The sequence below is a fragment of the Megalops cyprinoides genome, chromosome 5, assembly GCF_013368585.1.
Source record: "Megalops cyprinoides isolate fMegCyp1 chromosome 5, fMegCyp1.pri, whole genome shotgun sequence".
Classification (NCBI taxonomy): Eukaryota; Metazoa; Chordata; class Actinopteri; order Elopiformes; family Megalopidae; genus Megalops; species Megalops cyprinoides.
The window spans coordinates 6,516,948-6,539,742 of record NC_050587.1 but is presented as its reverse complement, the minus strand read 5'-3'; the positions used below and the strand labels follow the sequence as shown (position 1 = coordinate 6,539,742).

The 22,795-nt window shown below is 44.1% G+C and overlaps 1 protein-coding gene across 1 annotated transcript; it reads left to right on the top strand.

Annotated features, from left to right (window-relative positions):
* Positions 1–842: 842 nt before the first annotated feature.
* Positions 843–21,507, top strand: LOC118777753 (phosphatidate cytidylyltransferase 1-like). Its single transcript, XM_036528892.1, has 13 exons — positions 843–1,210; positions 8,936–9,096; positions 10,074–10,170; positions 11,142–11,239; positions 11,845–11,984; positions 13,119–13,177; positions 13,877–13,959; positions 18,144–18,231; positions 18,883–18,951; positions 19,377–19,529; positions 19,949–20,068; positions 20,239–20,342; positions 20,626–21,507. The coding sequence occupies exons 1-13, from the start codon at positions 1,145–1,147 to the stop codon at positions 20,759–20,761; spliced, it is 1,374 nt and encodes a 457-aa protein (XP_036384785.1). The 5' UTR covers positions 843–1,144; the 3' UTR covers positions 20,762–21,507.
* The last annotated feature ends 1,288 nt before the right edge of the window (positions 21,508–22,795 follow it).

The window sequence follows — 22,795 nt, the reverse complement described above, 5'->3', positions numbered from 1 at the left end:
AATTGCCTCAGTAAATATCCAGCTGCATAAATGGGTAATATTTGAGAATTGTGAGTAACTTATGTAAGTCACTCTGGTTTAAGAGTTATCAGCTAAGCAAATTACAGACTAATAATAAATTCATTTATTAGGTCCAACCTCAAATTATCTACTTTTTTGTTAAATCAGTAACAAATCATAACAAAAAACAACTGCATTGTAAAGAGATCATTCAAAAGAATTCAGTTGTGCTTCCTCGTGCAGGACAGCTTTATATGCGTGTGTGTACATACGTATGTGTATGTGTGGGGGGATCTAGGGGTGCTTGAGCCTCCGTCCTTTTGTTCCTAAGTGAAAAGTCCCAGTCCTCCTAGACCGCCACTGCTAAGCCATGCTTTTTAAAATCTGGGCTCCTGTCCTCCACGTCTCTGCCGGTCCTGCTTATTGCTTTTATTCACATTTTACTGAAACCGGTTTCCTAACATTTTTTATTGTCTCAGCTGTACCAGAGAAACCCGTCTGTGTAAACGTAGATTTCCATTACAGACCAGAAGCAATAACATACCTGCCATGGTAACCAGCACCCTGGATCACCCAAAATAAATCATCCTACAGCACATATTCCAGCAGTTGCAGCAGTATGGCCCATCACAGTAGGGGGGATTTCTGTCAATTAAATTAGCCAATTAATGCTGGCCTCAGTTCTGATGGTGTCGCTGTACCGTCAGCCAAAGCGCCTGTTTCTCTGCAGAACAGTGCCCGCGTTGGCAAGGTTGAACTGTATAGGCTTGCGTCAGAGAGAGAGAGAGAGAGAGAGGACGAGAGAGAGAGAGAGAGAGAGAGAGAGAGAGGGAGAGGATTACTGGAGATCGGCGCTATGCAGCAGTCTGACCCGCAAACTGAGCTACTCCTGGCTGCGGTTAACGCGTTATAAACAAACGCACGCAATCCGTCAGCGCACAGCCAAACGCATGGTGGCTTCGACAGTCTTGTATAACTGCTTAGACCGGAATATTTAATTCGCTGTGGATTTACGATTAACGATACCCCCTCGGGTAGTTAACCGGATTACGAGTGTCGATATTAAGCACAAACTCCGCACTCCTCCCGGAGCCTGTAAAGATTGATCAGTTAGCTAGCTGGCTGGCTGGCTAACTACGGAGAAATGACAGAGCTGAGAAAGCGAGGAAGAGGCGGGGACCTTGACAGCACAGAAAACATCAGTGACAAGGTAAAACAAGTGTAGCTACTCCATGCTTCCTACTGCGCTGTCTTGTTTAAGGTGGCTCTTGTCATTTGACCAAAATAAAATGCCGTTTGGGGGAACGATTTAACTAGCTAATTTGGTTTTCAGGTTTCACTACATCGCGATCTTATCAATGGTTGTCTTGCAGCCCAGTATGCGGACACCGCAGTGATGGTAGCCCAAACATTTTTCTTCGGATGTTTGGTTTTTCAGCATTCGATACGGTCCGATAGCTAACGTTAACTCCACATGCCGTTTCTTTTCAAACACTATGATCGAGCTAGGTAACATCCTTGGCGTATATATTAACGCTCAAAAGTGTAACATCTGACATGAGTCACAGTGGCGATTCACCTGGACCCCTACACTGCATCTATACTGAGGATGTCGCAGAGCCAGCTAGTTAAAACAGGTGTGAGACTGGGTCCTTTCTCCTATTGTGATATAACGTTAGCTAATAAATATGTTCATCTGAATAACATATAAAATGTTATGCAATTGATGTGTAAGGACTGAACTTTCTAGTCTAGCTCAAAAAAAAGACCAGACAACAAATTGTCTAGCCTTGGTGAATACTAGAACCAGAGGATCTACCTCCAGGCTACTAAATTTAGTCTGCATTCCGTAGCCTCAAGGTACAATTGAGTGACTAGTGACACTGCCCCGCTAATTTATCAATGGGAGTCGACTGATTTCAGTAGGTCAAATTTTTGATGCTTGTTAACGTTTCATAACACGTCTGCTCAGCATTTACCTGGAAAGTTTGTTAAGACATATTCTTTTTCTTGTCCTGAATGTCCTGCCCAACTGGTTCCCCAGACAGGTTGTGCTGTCTGACAACCGAGAGTACAAAGGTTGCCCCTCCCCTCAGTGTCAAATGAGGAATCTGCTAGTTCAGAGCATGAGGCAAAAGGTCTCCACCCACAACAATGGTCCTGATTGGCTAGACAGTGTGTCACCTTTCCATTGATGGTTTTCCTGGGTTTGGCAGACAGCCTGATGCAGTATACATCATCTGTTTAATGATACTCTGTATCAGAGCTGATGCTGTAGAGTAAAATCTGCTGTTTTTCTAAGAACAGTGGGCCCAGGGGATAGTGAGTATTCTAGCAATACGGGGATGAGATTGCATACACAACACAAGTCAGAATCAAGCATCATGCTCAGATCTGTCTGGTCTGGAGATCGCCTGTAACATTCAGTGTCCTCTGCTCTCCCCTCTCCTGGCTTGGTTTGGGCTTGTTGCAGTCATAATCATAAAAATCATGTGTCCACTATATTCCACATGAATGTACTCTGTAAAGCACACAACAACAGGAACAACAGCAGCGACATGGAAGAGCAGTGTTTTCCAATGGTGTTTCTGACCTTGGATGTGCTCAGTTAATTAAGCCTTTGTGTTAACACCATTAGTCCACTGCAAATGACTGGCTGGTCAAACAAATCCGTCCTGATATCACAAAAATGCACCATGCATTTTCGTGTGGACACGTGATAAACTGTTTCACAACAACTAGCTGTTGGCAGTGAATGATACTGGGACCAGTAACATCACAGCCTTGGACTTTCACGGTCTAAAGGGAATAATTCTTAATTCCCTCAGTGCAGGAAAGCACCAAAGCACAGCTGTTTAAGTGGTATCATGTGATTTCAGACTTCCTGGGAAGAGCCACATGCTCCATCCATGGGGACCTGATAGCACTGGTGAGCTTAATAAACAAGCTTTCCGACTGGTAGTGACGCTTGCGCTCATGCTATTAAAAAGCAATCATGTGTACAAAAACAATGCCCTTGTCTGATTCAGTAAATGTTGTAGCTGATGCATGAGGGTATTTTTTGATTGTTAGTAGGCATAGCCTCCTAGCATTGACACTGCATCACAGAAACACAGGTTACTGCCCACATTTTCATCCCCATGTGCAGATTAGACCCATACCTGCTTCACATGCCTGTGATCTGTGGATATTCTATTATCTTTCATGCCTTTGGTTAATTGTCAGGACTCGGGATGCGGGATCCCGTCTGTCTCCGCTCTGTTTGTATTGGTCCTGAGCACAAAGGGAGAGTGCCTCTCTTTCACTTCCTGAGTCTGCCCTGGCATCACGTGACCCCCGCCGGCCCGTTCTGGAAGCGCTCCCCTACGCCAGCTCATTGTCACTGCAAAGTCATTCATTACAGAAACAACAACAGGCTTGTTCGTCGCTCTCTCAGAGCACCCGCGAACGCTCACTCCACAGCCCATTACTGGGCCTGATGTCAGTGCAGATTTTACCGTAAAGAGCGTACAAAGAAAAGGCATTTTGCCTTTGCCCATATATAATGTTTTAATTCTGATTAGATTATTAAATTGGTCTGTTTCTGATGTGTTTATTCCCTACTCTGGTCATGGTTTTGGTGGCACCAGATAAGAATTTGCCTCAATAAAATGAATACTGGTGATGTGACAGAGAGAGGGAGCAAGAGAGACAGCGATCTAAAGAGACAGATACAGAGAGGCAGAGAGAGAAAGACAGAGGCAAAGAGAGACAGAGAGTTGGAGACAGAGGGAGAGAGGGAAAGAGAGAGAGACACAGAAAGAGAGATAGAGAGAGGAGTCCGCTGTACATGTAGGCTGCCCTCCTCAAGTGATCTCTCTCTCAATCTCTCCATCTATTTCTCTCTCCCCCTCTCCCTCTCCCTCTCTCTCTCTCTCTCTCTCCCCCTCTCCCCCTCTCCCTCTCCCTCTCTCTCTCTCTCTCTCTCTCCCCCTCTCTCCCCCTCTCCCTCTCCCCCTCTCCCTCTCTCTCTCTCCCCACTGACATACTGCATTCCGCTATCTTATCCTTTGCGCAGTGAATTGTGTTGCGTGCTTCCAGCAGCTTACCAGGCCCACAGGCCAGCCAAAGTCCAGGCCACAGCACTTCTGCTGTCATCAGCCAAGTTCAGCGCGCTGTTAGCTGCGCACGTTAGAATACCCGGTGGCAGGCCTTTGTGTTGTCACAGACAGAGCATTAAGAATAGCCACAACCACAGATCGGTGCAGCTGACCTGGTGGCGCATGTGTCACACAACACTGCTGATTAGGTATCATTTATATTGTTGTAGTAAAAAGCTGAAGATATGAGTGGTACAGTCCTTGTGGTCTGAGATTACACTGTAGAAGTGTCTTTAAAAGTGCCCAGCCCTCCGGGGGTTACGGTATTCTCAAATATTATCAACAATTGCATTTTATCACCTTTATCTGTGGTTGGGATATTGTAAGGGAGGTAGAGACAGTAAGCTCTCAAAGCCATCCCGAATGACCCTCCCCAACTTGAATAAATATTTTGCATCTACAATTCCTAGACAGTATATGTGTTGCTATAGCATGTTTGGGCTACGTTTTTAGAAGATGAATTTGCTGCAGAGAACAGCTGCTCTGGTATTCACTCAGAGAAAGCGGTAGACCTGCATATCCTTTGCTGTTGCCAAGCAGCAGTGGAGCAAGGAGCAAGGCTCGTAACCCAAAGGCTGTCTGTTGGATTCCCCGGTGGGGCGCTGCTGTTGTACCCTTGGGTACGGTACCTAGCCCAGAATTGCTTCAGTAAATATCAGCCTAGAGAAGAATAACATGTAAAAATTTTAAGGTGTGTAATTTGCTGTGAATAAGAGTGTCCACTAGGAAAATGTACCTAGATGATTTATTTTATAATTTGAGGAATCCAATTACTGCACTGTCCCACTGGCAGTGCAGAGTAGTTACCGTGTTCTACTTCTGTCTCAGGTCCCTCACTGTGTCTGACGTCAGCTCTATTTAGTTAACCATGTAGATTGCACCACCCAGTCATACAGAGTGATCAGAGACCTGGGAATTCCTCTCTCATTAATAAGTCCTGGTAGATTCACATTCTCCTGAGTTTCACATTGGCCTCTGAATGTATTGATCTGTCCCGTAACTTCAGTTTGATAGGAACCAAAATACTGATAAACAGCACAATGCGCTGAGAATCCTGGATTTCACTGATGATAAGATGAGCAGTGTTTGTGCAGGATTTCTCAGGACAAAAACCAATTCTCTAGCTGGCCCTTATTCTCAATAATTTATAGTTTCTAAATAATAATGATCGGTACTGATGCAGTGCCGAAGCTGTGCTTTGAGAGTCCACAAAGAATAATAACCCAAATTCTTTTTTTAATCTCATTTCTAAACCATAATGTCAACTGCCTAATAAATGGGCTGAAATTAAATGTGCAAAGAGGCATACAGTGTTTGTTGATGATGTGGTGGGTTTTACGCAACACGGATATCAGCCGCCACCCAGAGTGGAAAGACGCTTCAGTTCAGCTGTCAGACCAAGCAACAGGCGGGCCTTGGTCTGAGGTGATGTCCATCTTACCCCGAAGACAAAGGCTATGTTAGTAAATTCGCTGTTTCCCCTTTCCACTCCCATCATGAGGCGCCCTCTGCTGGCTGCCTCTCTGACTCAGCAGATTTATTTTGTTTATCAGAGATTATAGCTGTGAACTGTGGTCAGATGAACCCCCGAGTCCTTGTGCTGTGCGTGTGTGTGTGTGTGTGTGTGTGTGTGTGTGTGTATGTGGCCATTTTAGGAAGTGAAAGAGAGAGACTGAGTCATCTGGGCATCCTCTCTGACTCTATGACTTCAGTCCTGCACATCCATGGCCCAATGATACAAGAGATGTTACACAGGCCTTCCTGAAGTTTTCGAAGGTGATCCAGGCAGATTTTTATCAGAACTGGCTGGATCTTTGTGCTTCAACATTAAATTCAAACAGCAGATTATCTCACTGCATGATAATTTGAACCTAGTCTGTGACACTGGCTGCCTATCTTCTTTAGCAACTTACTCCCAATTACTATAGTGTCACCTGCTAATTACAGGGGGGAGTGGGGGGCTTTGACCTTTGTTAATTTTAGACTTCACTCCCTCTCTCTACACTGGCCTTCTATTAAAACCTTTTAGGGAAGGAAGCCATAAAAGGGAGCTCTTTCTGAAATGCCAGCAACCTTTTCAAGCGTGGATCAGGCTGAATCTCCCATCATGTGTGCCCGGCGAGATCTGCCCCGTGTTTTAAAAATAGCTTCGCTTAAACGCTTCAAACTGCGGCCATGATGGGTCACCGCAGCTGTGCCACTGAGTACAGCACCCGGCAGCTCAGGTGCTTCAGAAAGGCCGGCTCCAAGGCTCTGTGTTGGTAACCTCTCTGTCCTCCACATTCGACTGTGCACAGAAATAGCCGCAGAGGCCATGCGGCTGTAGTGAAGTGGAAGAGCAGCTGACTGCAGCTGCTGATGAGTGAGAAATATCCACTTGTATCAGCAGCTCCCGAGCTCTCTGCGGCTGCCCTGAAATAACTCGCTAATGGCGGGTGATGTCTGTGGGCAAAATCCGCGCCCTCCCAAATGAATCTCATTTCCCTGACCTTGCGCCCCACAACAATGGCTGTTTTTGCCACAAAAGTGAGCACTACATGACTTCATTTCTTTTCTTAGCAGGATGGCTGCATGGCTCATGGGTTATGTATTACCCCCTGCACAGTCAAACTTCAAGCCACCTGGCTCTTCATTGTGTTTGTCACACATGGATTCTTTTATTCCACTGGGAAGACATTGTCGTTGACCTTGAAGGGGAATGAATTTCAGCACCAGACTGGGCTGCACTGGGTCATAGGGTGAAAGTCAGATCGGACAGGTTTCTGCCTGTATTGCATTCAGGAGGAGGTGCGTGCCGCAGTGGCGGCTCTGTGATTGGCTGGCTGCTCTGGGGTCGCACATGACTGGCTCTCTGCAGCAGATCACTCACAGGCAGAAACCGGCGGCGTGGGAGAACCTGTCAGAGTGGTGGCCGGCGCTGTTTGCCAGAGTCCAGGTTTTCCTATTAACTCCAGTAATGACTGGCTGCCTCTCTGGAATCACTGCTTGACCTGTGTGCTACCTCTGCTGTTAGTCAGGCCGTGACTGAAAAGCACAAAAAGCCTGCATGATTGGCTGTCTCAGAAACAGGGAGTAGCTATAGCTCTACCTTGGTATCTACATCTCATTTATTTTCAGCGGACTGTTTTTGCCATGTTAGATGGCCTGTATTTTACATAGGCTGAGGGTATGGTGTTATCTAGAATCTTTCTAGAATCTACCTAGAAATCTATAAGGGTGAAATCTATGAAAAATTGACTCTGAATGCTGATGAGTGGTCCATGACTGGACTGAGTTATTAGCTGTTGTTTTCCAGTGTTTATTCATCAGAAGCCCTCAATGTAAGGGATGATAGTGTCCCACACTAACCTGTTAATTTTCAGAATTTGCATTCATGTTTGTCAAACTTAGTCATTCCCAGTGATTTTACATAACTGAAACTGGAATCACTGAGTATGCTTGAGATCATCAGTAGGTTTATGGTCTTTATGAAACATTTTTGACAGAAATTGGTTTTAAACTCTACAGAAGAGTTTGGGCTCCTCAGAGGCTTCAGAAACACATGTAAGCACTGCAGCTTGGGTCTTTTATGAACCGAAGTTAAGGCACCGGAAAAACCTAAATGATGTCCAATATTATCATTTCATTCCTTGAGAGTTTTTTGATGGCACTCATTTACAGAAGTTGTGGAAAGCTCTGGCAGCTCTGGTTTTTGAGGATTTTCTTGTCCTTGTGTTTCCTGTTTTTTTAAACTCAGTGGACCTGTGCTTTTTTGTATTGGAAGAATTGCATCCTAAGCAACACAGCCACATTAACACACATAATTAAACCACAAAGTGGTAATGCTTATTAGTATTATTTTAGTGCCAATGGTCTGAAATAGAAAGCTAATCTGAGAAGCATTAGGTTAAACTGCACATGGGCTGAGGATGTCAGTGTGTGACATGGGTTTGTAGACATGAGCCACATCCTCAGGCAGAAATTCCTCAGGAACACAGAAAAAGACCAGTGTGGAGAAATTTGAATCTGCTGTCCTTTTAGTGTCTAGCAGGGTCTGAATCCTGAACACACATGCAAAGGTAATGTAGACTGAGGGTGAAAAACCTTTTCAGTATGTAAGCTCAGCCTATCCCTAGGTACCTCCCTGGTTCATCTCAACAGAACTGTGGTAAAAGCAGCTCTCTGTAAATTTCCTCTGCAGCAGAATGGCTTGAGCTCTGACTTGCAGGTTGGCCCTCTTGCCATTTTTGCCTGATTTTATTTTCTGTATTGGCTCCGGTCATTATCCCTCCCAGGCTGTAATTTACTGTGATTCCACAGGATGTGCTCTTCTGATGGCTCTGTTCACCTTGAGCTTACAGAACCTATAGACGTCACACTTATTTTCACTGACACAGACGACTCATGCTGAAAGCATCTCTGCCACTGTCCCCTCTTTCTGTGCTGGTGACACCCAGCAGCTGCCAGAGTGACACAAACCCCTCCACCAAAATAGGAGCTGAGATACAAGAGGCTACTCAAGCTCAGTTTGATAATAAGTGAAATGACTGCTGCTGAGATGATTAGACCTTTCTGTTATGTTTGTTTTAAGTTCCTGGACTCAGCAAGTCTACGCAGCAGTACATAAGATTGACTTAGAGCCATACACTGATAACTAGTGCCCATAACTGTAGGTGGTGTTATAGACTGTTGCTCTAAGTGGATCATACTTGAGATGTTATAATGATAGAAGCTGACTCCATTCCTTACTTTGTGTTGTTTCATCATGGTCTTCCTCTCATGAAAATATGTGGTATTAATATTAATATGACCTGCAGGAAACAGATGGAGAGGACAGAGTGGGCCAGGCCACAGAAGCAGAGGGAGAGGGAGAGGCTGACGGAGAGGGAGACTCCAAAGCCGACACGCCGGAAGTCGCTCCATCCATAGACAACACTCCAGAATGCCTGAACAAAGCCCTGGAAGGGCTCTCCTCCAGGTGGGTCAGCCCTCAAAAGGTTAAAACGCGCGTTACACTTTTTCACTTCATACAGGGTTTGTTGTTCAGTCAAGCAGCTGTTGTAGACTGAGTGGCCTACAGGGAATGAAGAAAGGCAATGCTTGCTTAAATTTGTTTACTCAAAGTGAAGGACAGATTAACCTGGGAAAGCCTTTGTTATGGTTACATCTTTCTGTGATTCAGAGATAGCATCCACCCTTCTCCCTTCTGTTTTCTTATGTATTTAACTGATATATACTCACATATACACACATATTTCTGCCAGGTTTTTCATATTCTTTATAAATGGTCAAGGATGATGTTAGGACAATAAATATCCATTTATCTTATCACAGTCACGTGACCATACAGCATGCAGTGTGTTTTTCTTTGTAGTGATGGTTAAATGTATTTTTTTAGATGTTGTGTTTAATGAATCAGCACATGATGATGACAGTTCCTCTGTGATATGCAGATGAGGAGAGGTGGCCGAGTCAGGGGGGTGGGGGGATCGCATGGGTACAGGATGGCTTTTACAGTTTCTCATCCATGCCAGTCTAAATGCTGGATTGGTGGGACTGTCTGCAGTCATATCCTCTAGGGCAGAACTATATTTAAACGACTGGAACTGTAGGCTTCTGAATTACAGAACATTAGTCCCACTGCATTATTCAGAGATATTCCTATTTCATTTACAGATAGGCATTTCAGAGCTGTGTGAATGTGCACATTTTCTGTTGGATGTATAAATTTCATTGAACTCAGAGTTTCATCTCTTAAAAATTCATACTAGAATGTCTGGAATAGCATTCTAAATAGCACAATACCACAAGGAGAAGCTGTCACTATTATAAATGGAACTCTTTTTAAAGCAAAGAATCAGATGGAGGACAGCAAGTACGCCTGTGGTCATACAAATGGCATCAGTATGTGCTTGCCCTGTGACTTATTATTGTGTTTTCCTGTCTGTATTACAGGTGGAAGAACTGGTGGGTTCGGGGGATTTTATCCTTAACCATGATCACTGGCTTCTTGCTGATCATCTATCTGGGGCCTCTCATGCTTATACTTGTGGTATGTTTCCTGGATGCCCCAATGCACTTCCTCCACAGAGAAATAAAAACAGAAGATCAGGAGTAACCTTCATGTAGACATGAATGTACATGCAGAATTAACCCTTTTATGAAAGGAAATGCAAGAATACATAAAATGTATGCCCCCATAACACATACTGTACATGCACGCACACATGCAAACATATCTGAAAACTTGAATCCACAGTGAAATGTAGAGGTCACTCAGAAGGGTTAACATGCAGCACAGGCTGATGCTGAGTCCCTGTGTCCCTGTGCTGGTTAGCACGCAGGCCTTTACAGCTAAAGAGCTGTCATGCTGATGTGGGAGTGCTGTCTCCTGCGAAAAGAGTCCTCAGCTTCCTGCACTTCATCTCAGGTGTGGGAGTGCATCTGAAACACTGATCTTTAGTTACACTGCATTACCTTATTGTCGTTTAGCAGGCACTCTTATCCAGAGTGACTCACACAAGTTTTATATGTTATCCATCTATATGGCTGGATGTTTACTGGGGCACTTCTGGGTTAAGCAACTAGCCCAAGCGTACAACAGCAGTGCCCCAGCGAGCAATCGAACCAGCAACCTTTTGGCTACGAGCCCTGCTCCTCACCAGTGCACCACTCTGCCACCATCGGAAAAGGCCTTCGGCAGGCAGCACTGTGGCGGTATGCAGACGCATGCTGAGCTGGGGCAGTGCTCCATGCCTGCATCTTCCCACTGAACTCCCAGCCAGTCAATTAAAGATGAACCAGCTGCTTAGCTTCATCTGTCTGACTCAGTCTGAGCTTCACTGTGTCCTCATTATTTTTTCAAAAATATACCAACTGAATAACTTCCTTTTCATCAAAAACAAAACCAAAAAATCAACTATGTAAAATAAGATTATTTCTGTGTGCTCGTACTGTCACATTTCACCTTTGAGATTATGAGGTTTAAAAAAACAACACCGCTCTGTTTTGGTTTCTGTTTAGGTCATGATGGTCCAGATCAAGTGCTTCCAGGAAATCATTACCATTGGGTACAGAGTTTACCATTCGTATGACCTCCCGTGGTTCAGGACACTGAGCTGGTAAGGATGCTAATGCTGTTGTTGATTGGCAGCACTGGTGAGCTGACAGAGCACTCATTTCACTAAATTGCTCCTGCTTCCCATGCTGACAGACGTTAAATGTCTCTCCTAATAGCCTTTTATATTGATCCCCTTTTAGTGCGTTAGTATGTCAGAGGAGGTCATACCAGTGAGTGAAGATATGCAGCCATATGCACAGAAACATGTCACTGCACTTTCTCTATGTTCTGCTTCTGACTGGTCTGTCCATGGCTTAGTGATTCACTGTAGTACAGGGGTCTGTGTGGCTTAGTGATTCACTGTATAATATGGGTCTGTGTGGCTTAGTGATTCACTGTATTATAGGGGTCTGTATGGCTTAGTGATTCACTGTATTACAGATCTGTGTGGCTTAGTGATTCACTGTTTGACAGGGGTCTGTCCATGGCTTAGTGATTTACTGTTTTAGGTAGGTCCATGGCTTAGTGATTCACTGTATTACAGGGGTCTGTGTGGCTTAGTGATTCACTGTATTACAGAGGTCTGTGTAGATTAGCGAGTCATTGTAGTACAGGGGTTTGTGAGTGTAAACACAGGTTCTGTGATCACCCTGTTTACCGCGGCAGGTACTTCTTGATTTGTGTGAACTACTTTTTCTACGGGGAGACGGTGGCAGACTACTTTGGCATGCTGGTTCAGAGGGAGGAGCCGCTGCAGTTTCTGGCACGCTACCATCGTTTCATCTCCTTCGCCCTATACCTGGCAGGTGAGCAAAGGTGATTCTAGGACTCGGAGGCCACAGGGGCAAGCATGGAGAGCCGCGGCACTGCTGTAAGACACACCCCCTGAGTTTATCTCCCCGGGTTTATAGCCAACAGTGGGGTTCATCTGTTCTTATCATGTCATGGCTGATTACTTATTTACCGGCCATAAGGCGTGTGTGTGTACTGCTGTGTCACACAGAAGTGATGAAAAACATCTGCCCCAGGCCACATCCATTTTGGAGTTTAACGGAAATTTCCACCAGCTTTTCCTCTGGAGAGATGCCATGGTGGTTTTTTTTTATATCTGAATGACCATCAGTTCTGGGTGTTTGAAGCAGACCCATTTTGGATGCCTTTGTAGAAATTCTTTGTAGAATTCTATTGCTGATGTATTTCAGGCATAACTATCCTATAATATCTACATAGAATTCACTAGTGCTGCAACACTGATGTGTAGCGCATCACATTATAAAAAAATCACTGCATGAAAGGTGTAGGAGGAAGGTTTGCAACCACACTGTTGCAAGACTAGCCCATATTATTTAAGGTGACATGATGACACACTGTTTAAATTCACATGCTGACATTGCATATGCTGAGAAAGTGGACTGTTTTTTGCAAAGCTGAATTTTAAATCCATAAATCAGCTAAAGTGCTGACAGCAGTTTTTATCACACAGAAATATTTTATCCCCTGCAGTCCACTCTAAGGTAGCACAAAGTGAGTAAACAAACTCAGATCAGCTCACTGCAGTCTGCGGACTGGACCCCACTGGATCTGCTGAATGAAATATTTACAGTATTAATAGTGGCATTTGGCCATATAAGTTACCCCCTGTTCAGTAGGAGAGACACTCTCTGAGACTGAGAGCCTGGGGTTTACACTGAAATTTTACACAAGCCTGGGGTTTACACAAGAAATTTAAATGTTTGCATTGAGTTGTGTAAAACAGGTAAGCTGTGTAAGTGACAGAAAAGGTGCGGGTCAAGGTTAAGGACAGAGAGTGTGGCAGGAGTGCGGGTGGGGCTAGCAGAGGAATGCTGTCGAGGAACGTGCATAAATGAGAGGACGAGGCTGTTGTCTTGCTGGTGTCATTGTGTGCAGGAAACTGAGTGCATGTCCTTTGCTTTCCGCAGGTTTCTGCATGTTTGTGCTGAGTTTAGTGAAGAAACATTACCGCCTGCAGTTTTACATGGTGTGTACCACTGAAGTAACCGTGAGCACTAACCGGACAGGAAACAACTGCATGCCGGCAGCACAGCACTAGGGTCGAGGAACAGAAGACTTTGGACCTCGGCTTATCACCTGCACCCTATACACGCCACCTTCTGCTCCCATTTAGCACAAAGCCTACTGGGAAATTACACTGGCGCGGTGCTGCAGGAGGCATTCTGTTTGTCTTGACGTGTTTGCAACATCCACGTGGCCTGAAGCACACTGAGGGAATACACGAAGTGACTCTCAGTGTAACACTACAGCCTGCCTCTTACCTCTGTCTCACAAACACTAATCACTGTTCAGATTCAGTGTGTAGCATTGATCCATCGCTGATCCATCCATGCAGTTGTGAAATAGATCATGTATTGCAATGTGTTTTTATCAGCCATTGAATGTGTGTGTGTACCAGACTGGAACAGTATTTCCTCATTCCTCTGAGGTCGTTGTTATTGTAAAATCAGCATATTTCAAATAAGAAAGACATGGCAAATATAACCAACACAAGACAGGTATATGTAAAAGGTGTACTGTGCATCCTTCGGCTCACTGTCATTGGAGGCATTTGTATAATTGTGTTTTAATGGTGCAGTGTGTGTTTCAGTCCCATTATTGCACATACTTAGCTGGCATGGTTTGTCCCAGTGTCATAGCGGCCTCTGCTCTCTTCCTGTTTCAGTTTGCCTGGACCCATGTCACACTGCTGATTGTGGTTACCCAGTCTCATCTCGTCATTCAGAACCTGTTTGAAGGAATGATCTGGTAAGCGGAGATCATTTACATGCCAACTAGGGGTGTCCCCGACTAAGAATTTACATAGTCGAATCTGATTGGTCAAGTCTCTGGCCTATCGTTGACTGATCATCGAATCATGTTTTTTTTTTTTTTGCTCATTGATCCATATTCTCATTTGCGACATTGGCTTTCATTTTTCCCACACCAGACAAAAGAGCTGAAACACCCAATTAAACAATTTTTCTTCTTGACTTGGCATAAGAATTTATTTTATAATAGGACGTGTTCCATCCTTTTTCTCACTCATTATTTGAAAAATCTGCATTATGGTGACCTTATAACAATAATAAATATGCCCATTTAGAATATAGAAGGCCCATAGCTTACAGTAAAAAAAGAAACCAGAGTAGGTAGGTACAAAACTTTTTTTTTTTCGCACACAGAAACAACTTGATAATGAAACGACCAAAAACGTGAGGCCACTGTCAAGTGTCGGCATATCAAACATAAAACAAAGTGGCGTATAAAAATGACCCTAACAAAATATAGGTTTAAATAATAAACGGGCTTACACATGCCTTGGATTTTTATCTTTTTAAGTTAAGGTGAATCCCTACAACCTATAATTTAAAGGCAGCAAGGGATGAACATTATTTGTTAAACGATTCCTTAACATTAACATAAAATGAACATTTTAATGACATGAAGTGCAGAACAACGTCAACACAAAGTGGAATAAAATGTACAACAACATTTTGGATTAAATAGACCTAATAAATAACAGATAATTAATTGCAGAGAGACCTAATGGGCTCTTAGCACTGCAGATAGGCCTAATCTTTTGGCGAAACAATTTCACAATGTCGGCAAATCAGATTAAATCGGCTAAAATTGCCTGTGTCCGCCGCTCACTTGATTATTTTCGAATTGTGTTTGAGCATGCCGTAAAGTACAGAGCAACTTCCATGCAAAAAAACAAACAAAAAATATAGAATTAAATTAGAATAGAATAAGCCTGCCTAAATAAATAAAAAAAATAAATACAATAATGAAATAAAAGTCAGAATCAAGTAGGTTGTCAGAAGGTGCATAACAAATAGTTTTTACACTGCAGAGACCAGGCCCGAAGCACTGCAGTGGGTAGCCTGTCCAGCTTTAGGCTAAACAAATTCAGAATGTCCAAAAATCAAATTAGAACCAGCTAAAAGGTTTTGAAATCACTTTAGCCTACCTGATCAAACAAAAACAGCCAGTCTTTCACTGCGCTTGTGTTTTCAAATTGTGTGCGAGGAAAAGCAACTTGTTCACATTGCCTGGGAGAAGTGCACTCCTTGCTTTGCTGACAATAAAACCTGCCTTGGAGAAAATCCTCTCTGATGGTGTGGAGGTGGATGGGATGCTGTGGATTCTTTTTGTGGCTCTGGACAGCTTTGGGTATCTCTCCTCATTCTTTTGCCACCGTTCCAGCAGTCCTGTATTGCTTTTTGTGTAATCCTTTATATAAGCCTTCATCTCACTCCCCTCTTCATGCAGCTGTTCCTCCTCTTCATCACTGGACAGCAGCAATGCCATCATCTGGTCCTTCTCTTTCTTTTTTGGAGAGCCTGTGGGCTCACGCTCCTCCACCAAGTCACTGTCAGTGCTTTCCTTCTGGAAAGGTGTGTCAGCTAGGCTCTCAGCTAGAGGCCATCACTGAATGAGCATCGTCCCTTTGCTCATCAGTGAAAAAAGAAAGCTTCTTGAAACATCGGTCAAGAACAGCAGCTTTGATATATATGCTTCTCTCCAGGAGTCGCTCTTTGACCCCCCATCATCTGTCAGTCTCCTCAGTCAGTGTAGTCTTAAGGACTTTAACCTTGCTATCGTTGTCATGCACCACCAAGTGTTGTTTCTTATTGTTCTTATTGAGCACCAGGACAGTGGCAGACAGCAATGCATTTATATCCTGTGACAAAAGCTCTGTCAGGGTGATCATTGGCTTAAGAACATTGACTACGTCCTCTGCTGGTCTCCACCGGGATGTTGTGAGCTCTAGATCTCGGTCGGACCGTTTGCTGACATTTGAATCCATCACCACAGCTGAAACTGGCCCCCTTCACTCTATCAGGCGATCAAGCATCAAATAGACAGACTTCCAAGGAGTCGCAACATCTTGCATTAGTTTATGCTCAGCCACATTCTGTTCTCTCTGTTTTTCTGCATGTGCTGCAGTGGCCTTTGTGCTTTCTTTTGATGTGAGAAACGATGCGTCTTGCAGCAGCAACAGCGCGACACACAGGATCTTGTTTTAGCGCACTCTTAATGCACAGCTGTAGAGAGTGCCCCGCGCAACGGACTCTCTCCACGTTTCCCCATGATGGGTCCGGGGCCAGTTGATTGGTGCATGCAGCCACATCACACAGCATCTTAATACCGAATGTCCCGATCAGAAATGATCTCTTTCAGTGTTTGTGAAATATGATCTGCTGTGTGACTTTCCTCCATTTCTTTTGTTTCTAACACAAAACTTTCCAGTCGCCAGTCTTCAGTAATGAAGTGTGCTGTAACTGTCAGATATGCCTCCGTTTGCAGCGAGGTGCAAATATCTGTGGTAAAGCTGACTGCGTCACATTTCTTTATTAATTTGTAAATCTCTGCCCTTGTGGATGTGTATTTTGCGTTCACTGCATGCATGACCGTCTCTTTTTTGGGAACGGTGTATTTTGGCTCAAGTGCGCACATTAATTCTTTAAAACCTTCGCCTACAACAATGTTCGCTGGCCTCATGTCAAGCGCAACGAACTCAGTAGTTTTGTCGGTAATTTCCCTCTTCCGCTTCTCAAGGAGTGGTGGTCTCACATCAAGTTTCTTCTGAGTTAATTGCGTTGCGGTACTTGAGCTGTCCTCAGTCTGATACTGTAGGTGCATCTAGGGAGAATAATATGTACTATAAGCCCCTACATCACATGATATGCCTACATTAAGAATAACAAGAGAGTGACAGAACAGTCTTTTTTTTAGCCTAATGATCTTCTTGGCAAGCTTAAAGGCTACTTACCCGTTTTAAGTGGTAGGCCATGTTACTTATTGAGTGGTATGACAGAAGCTGTTGACACAACTTGCATTTGACTTTTTTTTGGATCATCTTTGACTTGTTCAAAATGCTCCCATACTTTTGAAGTTTTTTTTCCCAGACATTGTGAGCTATTAGGTAGCTAAACAGATTTAAAGCCCAGCCAAGATGCTGCTCCAATGGTCCCGCAATGCACACTAAGGAGATTGATTAAAAGCACCTGATTTAATTTTTTTAACAGTATTATTAATAGGCTGATATTTATACCAAAATAGGCGTATATCATGATTTATTGGGAGAAACCAAGCAATTCTATGTAAAATCAGACATTCAGCACCCCCATATAGCCAGAATGGAATGATCCTTGTTTCATAACCACATTTTGCGATGATACGACTATGAGATTGGCAGTCAAATCAGGCTCCTTAGATCGATTCATCGAATAGTCGACTATTCAGGGTCACTCCTAATGCCAACAAACCTGTTTTAGCCAGCAGCAGCAGAAAGCCTGGTCAGACAGACCAGTGCTGGCTCAACACAATACTCTACTCTGTGAGGTAAAGGTCAAAGCACACAACGCATGGAATGAAAAATGCAAAATGATTCATCTAAATAAGAAAACTCCAGTGCACATTTTGCTTGGGGACTTGTTCTCTTTGCATTTTTAATGGAGTACATGTTTTGAATATTCTGTGTTTTGCAGTTGAGTGAAAGTCCTCTTATCAGCCTTCACAAATGTATTTGCTGATGGTTAACGTTGCAAAATATGTTTTCATATTTATTCATTATACATCCAGACTAAGTGAGTTTTATACTTGTTTGAATAAGTTATGTCCTAAATCAGAAAAGAACTTGTGTTGTTTTAACTTCTTTCACTAGTGAATACATTGTCAATCTGGATTACATGTGATTGGCTCATTGAGACCCATGTTAAAGACAAATGACTGATTTTGAGCCATATTAGTGCTGATTGGCTGGTTTAGGCCCATTTTAGAGCTGATTAGTGCCTGTGAAATAGATCTTTACATTTTCATTGGCCAGATAACCAAGTAGAGGTTGTAGCAATTTGTAGAATCTAGAATTGTTTTTATACATGATGCTGCGGTAAAGCCATAATCTATGGTATTTACGCCAGTCTAACATTCCTGTTTGTCTATAGGTTTATTGTTCCGATATCCATTGTGATCTGCAATGACATCATGGCCTACCTGTTTGGTTTCTTTTTTGGAAGAACACCCCTGATCAAGGTAATGATACCAACTTTCATTACTGTAATGTTTCTTTTAAACACAGTAATACCTCTGCTCCAGGATCATAGTCTATATGGATACCACTGTCCAGAAACGCATCAACACATATTATATTATCAACCTTATGAACACAGTGGACAGATATGAACACCAATGTATGGAGATCAATAAGCTGTACTGAACACAAGACACAAGGTTGTCTGTGTTTGTGTAGCCTGACTGATCTGCAAACAGCCAGAGACACCGCAGTGCAGATCTGTTGGGCCCATCGAGCCACAATCAACTGCCACCTCTAGCTTTATCAGCTCAAGACAACATGGGAAGAACAGGAGTATATACAGCTCTAAATACCCTAAATATCACTGAACTGATTTCAAATAAAATTTTGAAATATTTCTGAACACTTTAGTCATGTATCATTAAAAATATAATAAAACACAACACACTGTCACACCTGATCCACAGAGGGATCTGCTGCAGAGACGTTAGCAGCAGTAAAAATGTGCAGCTTTTGGATGCCAGGGGTTGCTGGGAAGCATGAAAAGGTAAAACCCAGGCCGCTCCTGCGGTGTGTGGCTAAACCCGAGGGACGGGGCACAGGTGCACTGTTTCCTCAGACGTGTTGGGTAACAAGGTGTCTCCCTGCAGCTCTCTCCAAAGAAGACCTGGGAAGGATTCATAGGAGGCTTCTTCGGCACTGTGGTGTTCGGGTTCATTGTGAGTACAGCTGTACAGAGTGATGTAACTGATGTGGTGCTGAACTCTTAGCCTCACCTGCACGGTTTGTACACACACACACACACACACACACAAAAACTGTTTTCTCTGCTTCTTATTAATTAGATTTGCCAGCAGCGTGTATCTACTTTTATATCTCAGTTTGACAAATGTGTTGCATGCCATTGAATGGCAGCAGTGTGGAGTAGTGGTAATGAGGAGGGCTTATGACCAAAAAACAAGTTTGATTCCCCACTGGGGGGCTGCTGCTGCACTCTTGGGCACGGGAGCACACCCAGACTGCCTCAGTAAATATCCTGCTGTATAAATGGGTAAGCTGTAGAGAGTGCCCTCTGTATGTGTCTGTGGATAAGCGTGTCTGCTGAGCGTGTGTGACTGAATGCTACCCTTCTGTCTCTGTTCAGTTCGCCTATCTCCTGGCCCAGTACCAGTACTTTGTGTGCCCGGTGGAGTACGACAGCGAGACGAACAGCTTCACAGTGGAGTGCCAGCCCTCCGAGCTGTTTGTGATGCAGGAATACACCCTCCCCGCTATGGTGCAGAGCGTTCTGCCATGGGTGAGACCCTCAGGGTCCACAGCCACACCCACGTCCCAGAGAGCAGTCTGCATAGCCACACCCACGTCCCAGAGAGCCAGTGTGCATAGCCACACCCACGGCCCAGAGAGCCAGTCTGCACGGCCACACCCACATCCCAGAGAGGCAGTCTGCATGGCCACACTCACGTCCTAGACAGAGTCTGCTCACCCATCTCTGCTCCACATCAACAACCATTAAGGCTCTTTCATTAGGGCCATGATTTGTAGCAAAATGTTTCAGTGATATTTATCAGTAATATAGCTTTAGTGCTTCATTGATCAGACACAAAACTGAAGGCATTAGTCGTCCATAATATGATGACAGGCTAGTCTCCCAGCTTCAGAGTGCAGGGCTGCAATGATTGACATTGACAGTGTGTGTTCTGTGCCCCTTTGCAGAAAACGGTGAACATGTATCCGTTCCAGGTGCACAGCATTGCTCTCTCCACCTTTGCCTCACTGATAGGGCCTTTTGGTGGCTTCTTCGCCAGCGGATTTAAAAGAGCTTTCAAAATCAAGGTAAACCCATGTCCCTGTGGTGTGCACCCTCTGAGACCCAGACCCATGTAACTGTCCCTGTGCCTGACCCAGCGCTGTCCTGGGAGCAGCCATAGCCATGTGTTTGTGTCCTGTACGAAACCCAGCACTGTCCTGGGAGCAGCCATAACCCTGTGTTTTTGTACCTGTAGGATTTTGCGAACACCATTCCGGGACACGGGGGCATCGTGGATCGCTTTGACTGCCAGTATCTGATGGCCACATTTGTACATGTTTACATTACAAGCTTTATCAGGTAATTATCAAAGGCACAGAACACTCATTAGCACTCTAGCTTATTGTTATAGTAATATCACATTTTACGCAAGCTCTCTGGAGCTATCCCTATGAAGGACATTAGTCCTTGCTCTTGCTGAAGAAACAAAGGTCCTCTTTAGCTCCATTCATATGACTGTCACAGGTAGAGAGTCAATGTACTCTAATGCATGTGACCCTATGGATCTGTTCAAGCTGGAAGGCAGCCAGCCGCTGGTCTCTGTGCTGGTAACAGAGAGGCTGACACTGTGTTTGTCTTTCAGGGGGCCCAACCCCAGCAAGGTGTTACAGCAGCTCCTGGTCCTGCAGCCAGAACAGCAGCTCAGCATCTACAACCTGCTACGCTCTCACCTGAGGGAGAGGGGGGTGCTGCCCCCTGCCGCTGCTGAGGCCGAGTGACTCCCCCCTAACCCCTCCCCACGCACGGGCCCCTGTGACCCCCGTGACCCCCACCGCGACCTTGAAACCCTGCCACGCCCCCCAGATGTGGCTATTTACCATGACCAAACTACTACTCCTGACATCAGGGGGTTGCCCTGGCAATATCAGCAGCCCTCATTGTGCCGCAGGACTTGCATGGCATCGTACACACCTAGCAGACGACAGGCAGAGGCCCCGGAGTGTCCTCGGCAGGCAAACGTTATTGTTCCAAAGACTTACTGCTCGGGTGAAACCAGATGTCTTCCACAAGTGATAGGAGCCAAGCACATGGTGACAAGAATGTAGGGCAGGACAGAACTGCAGCTTCTTTCTGGAGCTACATCCATGTGCAAAGATTGCACTGATTTTTGTTCAAGTAAAAAAAAGACACAAAAGACTGTTCTCTGTTCCCTAACCCTGCCCTAGCAACCAACACTGGGGGTACCCAGCTGTCAGAATCTTTTATTCTGCTATAATGGGGGTTTAGCACATGCTGTATGGAGTGTAAATGGTCTTAACTCTGAGCAAAAAAAAGGATCAAAAGTAAGTACTTGAAGTAGAGCTGTAACTGCTGAAACTAGTCTTTTTCTTCTCTTTTGAGCATTACCAAATGAGTGGCGTATGTTTAGGTTAGAGGCCTTCTCCCAGTGCTGTAGGTGATTAATTACGGTTGACCGTAGCTGGCATGGCAATATATACTGTAAATACAATACTATAGCAACAGCACACACTAACACACACTGTGCACTTTGTGTGTATATATATATATAAATACAGTATGTGACTTGTCAAATCCAGTACATTTTAAAACAAGAAAAAAAATGTTATGCAATAGTGGGGATCTGCTGTTTGATTTTTAAAATATGTAGCATGAATCATTTTCTTTTGGACTAAGGAGTTGAAATGTTAGGAGAGGACAATACTGTGTGGTTGCTGGTGCGTGACAGATTTTAGCATTTAACACAGGCCATTGTGCAGGGCTGTGGAGCCACTGTCTTGTGAGCCAAATATCTGTGTTGCACTGCAGTCAGGTAGATGAATCATTCCCTCCCCAGCCAGAGTCCCTCTGCAGGTCTGATGCCATTAGCTGCCACTGTTGCAGATTCCTAGACTCACATTTGTAGTAATATTCTGCTGAACTGGCCTTTAGAAAATTCTGAACACAGTGTTTCACATGAGTGAAAACAGTACCAGAACATAGGAACTCTCTCTCTAGCTCTCCCTCATGTGGTAGGGTTCATTTTAAGTTTTTATTTTGTGTTTGTTCAGTTACACAGAGCAGATGCCCTCCGTCAGTGAACTGCACAATACGAGTGCTCACTTTAATCTGGGAAATAGGATTGGATTTTGCTTTTAATCTGATTAGAGGGTGCTCTTCCAAAAACGTTTCCCAAATTGCTGGTTGATTTAAAGGTGATTTCTTTACCATTCAGAAAACAAAGACGTGATCATTCCCAAGCGTTTTTTTCCAAAGAAATGTTATGACGCCATATTTGTGAACAGTCTGTCTTCCCAGCATTCAAAGCAGTCAACCCTCTAATGTCAACTAGCGGGATGTGCCTAAAGCATAACCCACACAAATCCCTGACTCCAGGGACATCAGTCTACTTACAGCATGGATTAGATTATTGTGTTAATTATAAGAATAATATTAAATAATATTGTTTTGTTGGGAATAATAAAAACACTTTCAGATTGCCCCGTAGTTCCCACCAAATCATAAGTGGTATAAAACAAAACTCTGACTGAAGGAGTTATAAGTTATAAATCCACACATGCATATGCATTCCACATCTCTTGAGCATACGTGTCATCAAACATGGCCTCTCAGCCCCATTGATGGTAATAACTCCATGCAAAAGCTCTTCCCAGGTGTGGTTTACAAATACCCATCTTCAAGATGCTAGATCTCCGCTTTTCACCTGGCTGAAGGTTAGACCAGCATTCTCTGTTCTTCTTTTCTGGCTGAAAATTTTGGAGCTTCATGTTTTTTTTTTCATTTTGACAATTCTG

Bases quoted from the DNA above. Each gene is read 5' to 3' on its own strand.
- LOC118777753 (XM_036528892.1), top strand. From the start codon at position 1,145: ATGACAGAGCTGAGAAAGCGAGGAAGAGGCGGGGACCTTGACAGCACA. The intron at 10,171-11,141 runs GTATGTTTCCTG...GTTTCTGTTTAG, and splicing joins CTCTCATGCTTATACTTGTG to GTCATGATGGTCCAGATCAA. The intron at 19,530-19,948 runs GTGAGACCCTCA...GCCCCTTTGCAG, and splicing joins TGCAGAGCGTTCTGCCATGG to AAAACGGTGAACATGTATCC.